This window comes from Polyergus mexicanus, unplaced genomic scaffold (assembly GCF_030449975.1).
Source record: "Polyergus mexicanus isolate NDT 795.1 unplaced genomic scaffold, iyPolMexi1.0 SCAF_14, whole genome shotgun sequence".
NCBI lineage: Eukaryota > Metazoa > Arthropoda > Insecta > Hymenoptera > Formicidae > Polyergus > Polyergus mexicanus.
The window spans coordinates 2,361,599-2,375,015 of NW_027223334.1; the positions used below are offsets into that span (position 1 = coordinate 2,361,599).

Sequence of the window (13,417 nt, forward strand, 5' to 3'; positions counted from 1 at the left end):
TAAAACCATACAATTTTTGTTGAAAACATTTTTCTCTAAAATGCTTAGTTTTTGAAAGAAAAGGGGTATACGGGTGGTCTAGGACACCCTGTATACACACAACACAAAAAATTTAAAAGCATTTGATAAAAATTGTAAAAAAAAATAATTAAAAATAGCCTTTTTTGGCCGTTACACTGGTTTCCTCCCTTTATGTTCTTATTTCCCGTTCTCCTCGGGATATTCGGCGATATATTGAAGGGCTTTTATAATTAGTGATCGTACTGTAGGCAGGTGAGCATCTTCCAGCTGAAATCCGTTTTCATTGGTTATAGGGTAGATGTCCCAATTACTGCCAGTCCCTATAACTGCCGTTTTATATATTTTACTTGATAAAAAAAAATGTGTAGACAAACATATCTAAAAAAAAATTTATTATTAGATGAATACTTCAATTTATATGAAGACAAAAAAAAATGACACGTATTTGTTTTTACTTAGTATTTAAAAAATTAATGTTAAAAACTGAAGTTTGAGTATCAAAAGTACGACTACGTAAATAAAAGGCGATGCAAAAGTCGTATTAAAGAAAAAGCAATAATTTGATTATATAACTTACACTGATTATGTAAAATGAATTAATGAGCTATATAAGAATCATTTTAATGAAATAATGTGTGAAAAAAAAAGATATATTTTATTTTAAATTATTATAATTAACGTTGACAGCAATAGGGACAATATTTTCTCGTTTCATCGGACTGCCGTCAGTATTCGGGGCAAGAAACACATCACAAGTACACATAACTGACACTCACTGACAGATTACTTTAATCCTTTTCGGCCACAGTGATCTGGTCACATTCAAAGGGTCTGGCAATTATCGGGTCATCAGTCATACGGACAACATTTTTTTTTAAATGACAGTCATAGGGGCATCGCAGAATCCTATAGATTTTTATTTATTATTAATTTAAGTATTTATATGTAATGCATAATAATTTTTTTTATAATAATAGAGATACTAAGTAACATTATGATTCAAAACGAGGCATTTTTTTAGCTTCAGCAACACCCAAAATGGTTAAATGAAGCGAAGCTATAAGCTTAAGGTGGCAGTAATTGGGACATCTACCTTATATGAGACATGGAAGGTATTGCCCTCATTGTCATTGTAGGCGTAGCTGCCTCACGCTTGCAGAGCCTTCTTATCGGTGCCTATATGTTTGAGGTAACCCTCTCCTCCTGGATCTGAATGTCAATATTAATGTTATAGCTATAGTTATACAGAGGGAGGCGATGCGTGGCGCCGGGCGTAGAGTCGCAGGCTGGTAATCGAAGGATTCCAGGTTCGATTCCGCTCGGGTACCATCCTCCCATATGACCCAAAAAAAGGTTTTCACACATTATCCTATATATTGGTTTATCATATATATTATCCTATCTCCGTTGTATCTCGCTGTTGCTCTTGGCGGTAATGTCGGCTTATTCGGATTCAAATTCTCTGCTCTTGTTATGTCATTAGACGTGTTATTATCACTACAGCTTGCAATAAAACGCACAAAGTGATTGTCTGGAAAACTGAAGAACCATATAGCTCTTTAAATCATGTATTGTAAATTTCATTATAATCTAACTATAGAATAAGAATAAAAATTTCTGAATATTCCTATATTGACACAATTAATTAACAAGTAATAAAAAAGCTGAAATATCTCTGTATTGTAAATGAAATGTGTCTAAATTAGATATGTAATCATCAAAGAATAATTTATTATCGGTACAAGGTGCATTTTCGTCTTACGATTTATAATCTCATAAAGCGCTGTACAATATTACTTTCTTTTACGCGATATACACACAACTAATTATATTTCTATATATATAATTAATCCGTGATTATGATCTGTAAAATTTCAATAAAACAATAATCAATCAATCATATATAAAAACGGTTAAAGATTCAAGTAGCTCTATACAGGGTGTCCCATTTTAATGTCCCGCCTCAAATAACTTTCTTATGTTTGATTGTAGAAAAAAATATTTCAGACAAAAGTTGCATGATTTCGAGGGAGCCACATGATAAAAATATGGACTTGACTTTGAATGACCTTTTTCAAGGTGAGATTAATGTTAACGATGTTTTCTTAAATGGAACCTCCCATTTTTTATTGCACATTCTTGTAGCTTATTTCGAGAGCTTTCCAAAACGCTATAATAAAGTATTTTTTCATTAAGTACTTTTTGAGTTATTTTGTATTTTAATCTGATATATTTTGATATAAAAAATAAAATATCTCAGAAAATATTTAGTTTTCGATATTCTTACCGTAATACTATTATGCACAGAATAATGAGACAAATCAATTAGTGTAAAAAAAATTATTATTTTTAAGAAAAAGTATATAATAATTTCCAGCGTATATTTTTAAACAATTATTTGTTTTTTTTTTTTACACTAATTGATTTGTCTGATTATTTCGTACATAAAAGTATTACGGTAAGATTATCGAAAACTAAATATTTTACGGATTTTTTTTTTACATCAAAATATGTCAGATTAAGATCTAAAATAATTCAAAACGTATTTAATAAAAAATTACTTTATTACAGTGTTTTGAAAAGCTCTCGAGCTAAGCTATAAGAATGTGCAATAAAAAATCCATTTAAAAAAACTTTGATCATATTAATCTCACCTTGAAAAAGTTACTGAAGATCAAGTCCATATTTTTATCATGTGAACCCCTCGAAATCATGCAACTTTTGTCTGAAACATTTTTTTTTTACAATCAAAAATAAAAAAGTTATTTGAAACATTAAAATGGGACACCCTGTATTCCAGTAGAAATTTTTCAAAAGAAACATATAATGTATAACTTATTTGTGGATTTCATAACACTTGTTTTATATATATATATTTATATAACTTACTTATTAATTAATTAAAATATTTAAATGTTACACGATCAATACTAGTAGATAATTTGACGTAACTTAATTTAATTCTTGCACTTTAATATTATCGATTAGATTAAATTGGATTTTAAACAAAAAAATTTTTACTGTGATTGTAATATAATATACATATACACACGATCGAACAATTAAGTTTCGAGATTCGCTTCGCATTTCTGAACGTTTCAGCAACCCTAGTCCTCTGAAGCAACCTCTTTCAAAGTTTGATTCACGTCTTTTTTTATGTTATCTATATCTTTGAAACATTATTCTTAAGCATAGCTGACTCTTCGTAAGCTTGTTGAATCATTTGTAATGTTTCTGTGTGTTGAAGACTTCTCTAATTTAAAGCTGAATTTAATGTTGGCGCGTCGTCAAGCGTTCCTTCCATTACACCGATTATTAAACAAAATTTTGTAACACTACTTTGCATGATTGTATCTCATTAACTATTGAATCAAATAATTTAAAACTTGCACAACGTGTTGAGAATTGAGTTGTGAATAATCCCCTAAAATAGCAGCACAAAACAGGATCGAACAATTCGGAAATACGAAGCAAGTCTCGAAACTTAAATGTTCGACCGTGTATTTCTGATCCAGAGAATTACTTGTATTGATTCACAATAATATTCGATTTTCAAAAAGAGTAGATTCATGACTATATACCATATACAGATCGCGTTAAATGATGTGTTTTATTCGCACAAAAATTTGAACTCACTAATGAATTCATGTCGAAAAACGATACACTATTTATAACTACAGCTCGAAAAGTTTTCACTATAATGACTTAACATCTTGCAAGTTTTATATATATGCAATCGAAGATTCCAACATTCTTCAAAATTTTTTAGGTCTCGTAATTCCTTGACATTTTTATTCTTATTCCAATAAATTACATATGCTAATGAAACGAAGGCTCATTACACACATAGATGCAAAACCTGATATCCTTGGCAAAATCAAGCCTAATATGTGTAATTGAGAAAAGAAAGGAAAAACATAACGCGCGATCTTCGTCTTCTTGACGCATTAAATTATTTGAAGAACAATGGTTTTCGTTTTCTTACATTAATTTCATTGCCAGATCATAGTTTTATATTAGTTTCGCTTTTATCTGAATTGCGGAAACAAAATAACTGATGATATCGTTAATCTATTGATTTAAAAGCAAAAGCGACATTAATATTACAGCAAAAATAAGATATTACTACTTGCAAATGCACTGCAAGAAGAGCGCACGAGCAGTATACATACTGGCATAAATATTATGATGAAACTACCAATAAGTTATCTATAATATTAAAAAAGCAATCTATCTGCTGTGGAATCGTGTATACGAGATGATTGGAAGAAAAAACTTTATTAATAAACTTTCATACACGATAGATGGATTAATCCAACGATATCATAAAGAACGTTTAGCCACTTAGAACATTAATATTTAATAAGGTATCATTATACATTTTCGACAAAAATACTAAAATATCTAAGAATAGCTTTATTGAGCGATTAGAAAAGAGGCATATAATTAAAATGTTTCATTTATAATAAATATATGATATAAACGAAGAATTTATCTCGAAAAACGATTAATCAAGTATGGATACGAAGAAATATCTCATTTATTCTTTAATCTTACATTATAGATGATAATTACTAACTGACAGTAAATGTTACTTAAAATCCGGTTTGCAATTGGCGTATCCCATATGACTTGCATCAGCGCATAAATTACATTAATAATTATTTTTAGAGAATATTAAAGATAGCGATGTTGGGTGAAAAAATTCAGTTTTTACAAAATTTTTAATTTTTTGGGAAATGTCTATACACGTCCTAACTTTTGCAAATTTTGAGATATCTTCCTCTATGAGTAAACCAAGCAAATGTGCAAGTTTCTAATTTACATAATTTTCAGTTTAGTATTAGTTTTATATTATTATGAGGAATTTTCGATACAATCTTTTACATCAGATGTCTTTTTTTCATTGAAAATTAGAATCAAGTATAAAATTAAATCATATCATCATCTATTCTCGCTATTTTTACTTTCTAATCAAATAAATAGTCATAATGTATCTGTTTAATAAAACAAAAACTTCGCGTCTAAACTGGTTTTTATATCGGCAGACACCACTGTATTGAGCAGAATGGAACAAGTTATGGCGAATAACGGTAAGATTTCTCTCTTTCTCCCTCTCTATCTCTGATACATTCAAAGTAATTTTATCGAGTATTTTTTGTAGTTTAAAGATAATGAATAAGATTGATAAATTTTTAATAAAATAAAATTTTACTTAAGCATGTGTTATCAATTATAACTGCTTTCCAGTAGAAATTTTTAAATAAAATATTTAAATAAATGTAAAATCTCTCTAATATTATATAAATTCATACAATAGTATATAGCTAAAATATTTATATTACTTGCTGTTGCTGCGTATCAATACATTTTCCATTTTAGTTGTATTTTTAAAAATATAATAACTCCTAATTCATACATTAAATATCTGAAAAAAAGCATTCAATAGTTTTTTTTATTCGATATTTACACTGTTTGGTTAGGTCAGGTACATACAGCTACCGTTTATAGAAAGTAAAAATAAAAGTTTGCTAATGGAATTTTATTCTGTAATCGTTATATGTGTATAGTTTTATAGTGGTAGACTGTTTCCCGATAGGTAGACCTATCGACAACTCATCGTCCTTGATAGTCTCATCTTCTCGTTCGGGCGGGCTTCATGTTTCTTGAATTCTTCTCTCATTCGTCTCGAAAAGAGATGTCGCCGAATACGGATGTAATATTAATTTTATTAAATCTAATGAGATAACTAAAAGTCGACCATAACAGTCAACGATAACAGTGCTAAAATAAAAATAGATCAATCTTTCGTGATTTTACCGAGAAAAAAGAAGAAGAAAGGTAATTTTATTTTATTACATTTGTATACTTACACTTAACACTTTTTTTTTCATGCAACTATAATGCAAAAACTAAAGTATGAATAAATTTAATATGAAATTTTTTAATGATTTAAAATTCAGAACCTACATGAGATATGATGGACACTAATTGTAAACTCGATTAGCTTGATCATCCAATTATTCTAAAGTATGTTCCAAGATTTTCAAAATTTTTCAAATTACATCAAATTATATCAAAATGGACATGTATAAAAAAATCGATACGTGTAAAAGTAGAAAATAAATATTTCTCGGAGATTTAGGTGTAATGACATCCATTATCGCAAGGCATAATCGAAATACATGTACGTGTATTGGACTTATTGATCAAGCATTTACGTGTGTTATTCATTTTTTAAACTACACGTGCAGAAAGAAATAACATAATACCATTCAAAAAGCTTAACCTATTACCGTTTTTGGCTCTTCCGCAACTCGTTTTATCGAAGTGCTGTTCTATCGACATCAATTCTCTTTCCGATATGCATTCGCGAGAATAGATCTTCTAAAGCACCCTTTTCGATCTTGAGAAGTGGGATAGAAATAAGTTGTCGCAATCAAATTATCGCAGACTAATAATATTAATGTTTTTTTCAATCCGCAGTTTATATATTGTCTCGATTGAACATCTGGTTATGAAATTACCGTAAAAGAAAATCAAATACGTATTTTTCAGGTACAAATTCGACACGTCGAAAAGTCGATGATGTGTGAAAAAAATTTCACGTTTTGGTATTGCTCGTTTCTTCTCCTCGTCGCTTCATCGTCAAAATCTCAAGAAAAATCCACGAGTAACGAAGAGAAAAATGATAATTTGACGATACGATACGAATTAGACGTGAACTCTACGACAAATTATGGCGATGAAATGAAAACACTGCGATATAATTTGTACGAAAAGTGTACCAACAATACACAGTACGATGACAGTACGCAGTATGAATCTCGCATCACTTTCACGAACAATGATTACGAGAATGATGACGCGATACAGTATAAGCTCGACATGCATTCCGTACAGAAACATGTGGATGATAAGCAAATACCGATGGAACCTTGCACGAATTTAACAAATGCTAACCATAAAAATAACTTCACATCACTCGAAATTTATGGAAATTTAATGAGCAAAGACAAGTGTTGCAATATTACTTGTATTCAGCTTTGTTGTCCTCTTGGCGATCGCCTGGTTGACGACAAATGCGTTCCGGAAAAAAATAAATACTTTTTCCCGTATGTGTACGGATACGTGAACGATTCGTTGCAGAGCGAAAATAAGAGAGTGGACGAATTGTTTCAGCTAGTTGTCTACGATCCATGCCAGAATGAAGATCGCTATCTACATCCCGATGGTCATCAGTACGATTACATGTTTTTTGCTAATGGTTCTCTCTATTTATCTTATTATGAAATATTTGCCAAATCATATTGCCTCGCCGTAGTGAGCGGGAATGAGTACGAAGTAACTATCTGTTCAGAGATTTCTGACAAGATCGTCAATATGATAAATGGCGGAAACATCATATACGTAATCTTTCATTTAATGTCCATACCATTTTTGGTGTCAATATTTCTGGTGTATTCTATATTGCCAGAACTCCGGAACACACACGGTTTCTTCTTGCGCAATTATAGCGGTGCTTTGTCCATCGCATACACAATTCGCATAGTGACTTTTCTAATCAAAGCGGATGATATACATTATTCCGTCTGTATCTCAATCGGTAAAGTATATCTAAATCATATAACTATACAATTCATGGACGTAAGAAATACCTGGACAGAGCACAACTTTGCGGGGTTGAAGCATAGAGGGTGAGGGGGATGAAATGCCTATTGCATAGACATAGTATATCCAGACCGAGCATTTGCCTTTATTTAAGGAGTGAGGATAAAGATGCTTGTAAAAAAGGACATATTCTGTTTCGTGCTCCTTGCATTCTCTCTCGCTCGCACGTAGCCTAGCGTTCTCTTTCGGTATGCTACGTGCGAGCGAGACAGAACCCAAAGAGCACGAAACAGAGTACATCCTTTTCTACGTGCACCTTGGCTCCCACTCCTCAACACTCGGTCTAGATATACTATGTCTATGGTCTATTGAAACGGATGGCGGCGGCAGATAATTTCACGTAATGTGATCGTTGCAACGTCTCGGTTAACGTCGAGTAAAGTACCGCGTGACGTGAAAGTAGACGCAAAATCTCTGGCCTCTAAGATGGCCACGACGATGGACCCCTCATTCTTTCAATAACCCACGTCTAAAGGGGTACCTTACGACCAGGTATTTCTTACGTCCATCATGCAATCAGTATAGCGTATTTGTTTCGCATGTTAGTATGCATGTATTACCCATACAGCACAGAACATTGCAATTACATTGCAACAATATTACAATCTTGCAAGTTGCAATGTAATATTGTTGAGACATTATTGGAACATATAATTGTAATATTTTATGAGAATGTTACAGCAACATTTCAAAAACATTACAAAAAACAGTTTTCGATAATCGCTAGTTCGTTTGTTTACCGCTATGCGGCGCGCGTTGCGTTATCTATCCGGCATTTAAGTTTCAGTCACGGTGATTACATAAAGCTCGCAAAGAACGGCTAATAAGATTAAAGATATATAACTACAATATTTTTATCAGTTTAATTTATCCGATACAATCCCAACACAGGGAATTCAGATATTGAACCAATTGTTCACTAATCGGATACATAAATATCCAAAAAAGTCAAAATTATTCGTCAATTGTCTACTTAAGATGTGAAATAGAGTTTAATATCTATATAAGTAAAGTTTTAACTTTTATGAATAAAATTATTTAATCATTACTATTTTCTTAAACTTGTAAATTATTTATAAAATAGCGATGTTAAATAGATAACAGGAAATTGTTAAATAGTTTCCATTCTTATATAAAACCAAAAATTTGATAATAATTTTTTAATATGCACGATATTTCAGATTTTAATCAATAAACTTCGAGAATATATAAAGACAATCCAAGAGAGAAAAAACCCGTAATGGCGTAAATTCACAATCTTTTTTTCTTATTTCTCTTGGATGTCTTTATATATTTTCAAAGTTTATCTATCAAATGTAAAGCGTTCTGCATATTTGTAGCAACGCATTTCAATATTACAAATACGCACCGTAACATTACTGTAATATTACATTGTAATATTTCTAAGGGCGGACATTTCAACGTTGCCGCAGACTGGCAGTAACATTGCAGAAACATTTCGCAATTTCCATGCAATATTACAATGTTTCAATGCAAGGTCTATGCAACGTTTCTGCAATCTTTCGGTGCTGTATGGGATATATGTATATCGCTTATTAAATATTCTTTTTAATAACTTAAATATATAATTTGTGGAAATCATATATTCAAAATGCAAAGATTAATAGCGAATAAAATTTTAATTTTAGATACACTTTAGCATATAAATAAGTTTGTCAGAATAAATATATTTTTTTGCGTTTCAAAATTTTGCAGAATTATCTCTTGAATCAAAATATTATTTAATTTAATATCAATACGTATTCATCAATTATATAATATTATGTTAATATTGATATAAATCAATATAAAAATTGATGTAATATTGTGTAAAATTGTGTAATATTATGTTCATATTACTATAAAATTTTAGTACAAAAAGTTAGAATAAATCTATTTTTTTGGATGGAGAAAAACAAAGATGGTAAAGGTGTAAGGTCCCATGCTTTTTAGCTCTCAATATTTAAGATGTTATTTATTTCATTTTTACAGCCATCTGTAACTACTTGTGTTATTTGGCAAGTTTCTTCTGGTTAAACGTGATGAGTTTGGACATGTGGTGGACATTTAGGTAATTCGTCAATTATTTTATATTATACTTTATTTAAAACTTGCTTCATTTCAATTAAATTATTTTTATAGAATTAGATTCATATTATACAACACAACACGACAAAATAATTTTCTGTAATATATAAACATATTTTATATTATACGTATATACCGACAATGTAAAGAGAAAGAACAAGAATAATATAATATATTTTTAATTAATTAAACAGAATATTTTCTCACATTGCATAACACTATATATAAACAACTACTTGATTTAAGACATTATAAGTTTAGAGTATATAGAAATAATAAATTTCTATTATGATTTAAAATAGAATTTTTCTTGCAGATTTCTATTAAGGCATAAAAATTTTTAGACTATTAGTTTTTATTTTATGAAATCAAGTTAAGTTTTTAAAAGCAAAAATGACATATTACTTAATAAAATTTTATGAAATATTTATAAAATATTATATGTGATCTAATCATTCGCAATATGTATGCAATGTAACAAAATTTCCTTGAATTTTGTCTTTTTTTACATTATATATACCTGATATTTATATTTTAATTTTTTTTCTTTTTCTGATGGAAAGATAAGCCAACATACCATAACTTTTAACAAAAACAGATTTTTAATTTATTTTTGTAAAAATTTTGAAATTCTCATACAACTAAATAAAAATTTAAATCCATTATCGTGTGTGTACATGATGATATATATAAATATATGCTAGTTTCTAAATGTTATATGAATATCGCATCATTTCTCGTGATAATATAGTCATATTGTTGACATATTATGTAAATGTATTTTTATAGAATAAACTTTCGAGAAAGCCTCGAAAGGTGAACATATTTTATCGTGCATTTACTTTGTAATCTTTTGTTGTCTATTTTTAACTCTAAATATGACGCGTAAATTACGTTTTGCAGAGAATTTTGTTCATTACAAAGAAACGTCAGACAACGAAATAAAAGAAAGTTGGTGTTTTATACGATCTTTGCGTGGGGTTTACCCTTAACTTTTGCTATTATCAGTGTCATTATGGATTTTGTTTCCGAATATTTGCCGGAGATTTTGCGACCGAGATTTGTCACAGGAAATTGCTGGTTTGCTGGTAAGTGGGCGTTTCTGATAAATAATTATATTAATGCCATATTTTAATACTATAAGAAATAGTATAAAAATTCTTTACATATCATATTTACAGAGAAAGGAACGTTTGCGTTATATTATTACGGATTCAAAAGTATCTGCATCATTAGTAGCATTTGCTTATCCATCTCCACAACATTGAAAATCGCACACTATGAAAAGGAAACAGGCAATTGTTTGACAGATTCGGAAAGCAAGAGATATAATGATAATAAGAAATGGTATTTAGATATTTTTGCATCAATGAGTGATGATCTGTCTTGATATGTTTACCAATATATTTTCATCGACATCTCTGTCAGCAGCAATGATCATTTGGAAGCAACACTTCTTTTGTGTGCTCATTTTTTTTCTTTTTTTTTTTAATTACATAATTTCTTTAAAAAATATGCATTGCTGACTCTTTTATCGTACGTGTTTTTTTTTAAGATGGTCTACAAGTTTTAAAATGTAAAAATAGCCAAAATAAAGTTAGCGAATATATCATTTAATTTAAAATCACATTTTTTTAAACATTTTTCTTAAATCGTATAAATCTTTTTTCTCTTTTTCTCTTTTAAAATTTTAATTTTTTTATTAATTTTTAAAGATGACTTAATAGTATGACTTAAGTATGACTTAATAGTATGACTTAAGTATCTATATTTGTTATTAAAGTGTATCTCCATATATCTCCATATATATATTTATTTGCAGGTTCAATCTGTATTTAAAGCTATTTATCGTGCAGTTTATTGTGATGGGCATAAAATGGTCGGTAACGACAGCGTCATGGTTATATGGAAATATTATATCAAATTATATTGCATATATTATTAATTTAATGGACATTATACAAAATCTCTGTACGTTTGTCATATTTGTGTGGAAAAAAAAGATCAAGCAATTGTTACTGAAGCGATTCGGCTGCGGTCTGTTTCCAGAAGATCGATACGCAAGGAATACAATAGCGTCAACTACTTCAACAACGTGCATCGCTACGTCAGAAGTGATACCTATGCAGGAAAATAGAAGTTCTTGCGAACAAGAAAACTGTCACGCGAAAAATTCGTCGCATTGAATTCTAATGTTGCAATATGCAAAAGAAAGTTCTATCGCAGATCAAATATCAGCGATTAATAATAGTCTCATAATTTTCAAATCAAGAATTAATTTTATAATAACACTGACTTTTTTGTTTTGGTTTTCGATAGACTTATTGTTAGCTCAAAATTTCATATAGGATGTTTATCTTTTTCGATCTCTTTTATTCGGAAATTTAAGTATAAAAAAAATAATTGTTTTTAAGAAAAAATATGTAATCATCTGGAATATATTTTTTAAACAATTTTTTTTTTTTACTCTAATTGATTTGTTTCATTATTCTGTACATAAAAGTATTACGGTAAGATTATCGAAAACTAAATATTTTATGAGATATTTTATTTTTTATATCAATATGTCAGATTAAGATTTAAAATAACTCAAAAAGTACTTAATGAAAAAATACTTTATTATAGTGTTTTGCAAAACTCTCGAGATAAGTTACAAGAATATGCAATAAAAAATGGGGGTTCCCATTTAAAATTCCAAAGCTACCCTCCTTCCCCCTTAAGAGGGGTGAGAGAATGGGCCAACTTTTACGGAGTTAAATAGCTCCCTAAAAAATATTAAATTTTTCTTCCAAACATTTTTTTGTCCGATGCGTATTTTCCGAGAAAAACAGGTAGTTCGGGATTTTTCGAACACACTGTATGTTAACTTAACAAACCTTCTGGTTATAGGCTATTGCCCAGGGCTAAAAAACGATTCTAATTTGGAACTAATTCTTTAATGAAATTTTATTGATTCATACGATCATTTGACACTAAAATAAGTTAAAAAATGAAAATGCTATTAAATTAAGAGGTGCATTTTGGAGATATTAACAAAAAATGTCACTTCGTTTTTTTGAAATATCTCGAAAACGACGCAAAATACGAAAAAAAGTACAAGAGAACTTTTTTGTAGGAAATAAAATTTGTCATCGAATAGGTGTATAAAAAACTTTTCTGCGATATCGGACACCCAAGAAACAAAATTAAAACAAAATTGAAAAATAGCGAAAATTAAAAAAAAATTTTTTTTACATTTTTGCATATAACTTTTTTTTTATTTAAGCTTTATTAGTCTAAGCGATTTTTTCGTTGTTAGATAAAAAAAAGTAGACATTCTAACAAAAAAAATGCGGGATCGAAAAAATTTTTACGACCAATAGTAACCGAGATATCGTTCAAACAAGTTGAATGGTTATAATCGGTTTTTCAGTGTTTTGTTTTTATTTTAATTAATTGTTATTTAAACTGTTTTTATTGTTTTTTATTACAAACAGCAATGAAAACATATGTATTTTACATAAAAAAGAAGATATATTTTAGAAATCAAATGTACATTATCAATGAATTGTATATTATACGATGCTGTAAAATATAATGTTAACATTTTTAATAGAAGCATTTTATATAATGCGTCACATAGGCAATAATTGTTTTT

At 29.3% G+C, this 13,417-nt stretch overlaps 1 protein-coding gene across 1 annotated transcript; it reads left to right on the plus strand.

Moving 5' to 3' along the window:
* Positions 1–5,067: 5,067 nt before the first annotated feature.
* On the plus strand, positions 5,068–12,969 carry LOC138939369 (G-protein coupled receptor Mth2-like). The gene is made up of 7 exons (XM_070307073.1): positions 5,068–5,114; positions 5,621–5,862; positions 6,580–7,627; positions 9,685–9,763; positions 10,684–10,868; positions 10,962–11,127; positions 11,603–12,969. Exons 3-7 carry the CDS (start codon positions 6,607–6,609, stop codon positions 11,964–11,966), a joined length of 1,815 nt encoding a protein of 604 aa, XP_070163174.1. The 5' UTR covers positions 5,068–5,114; positions 5,621–5,862; positions 6,580–6,606; the 3' UTR covers positions 11,967–12,969.
* Positions 12,970–13,417: the final 448 nt, after the last annotated feature.

Coding starts and splice junctions, on each gene's coding strand:
- LOC138939369 (XM_070307073.1), top strand. CDS start 6,607: ATGATGTGTGAAAAAAATTTCACGTTTTGGTATTGCTCGTTTCTTCTC. Junction 7,628..9,684: donor TTCCGTCTGTATCTCAATCG/GTAAAGTATATC, acceptor TCATTTTTACAG/CCATCTGTAACTACTTGTGT. Junction 10,869..10,961: donor AGGAAATTGCTGGTTTGCTG/GTAAGTGGGCGT, acceptor TCATATTTACAG/AGAAAGGAACGTTTGCGTTA.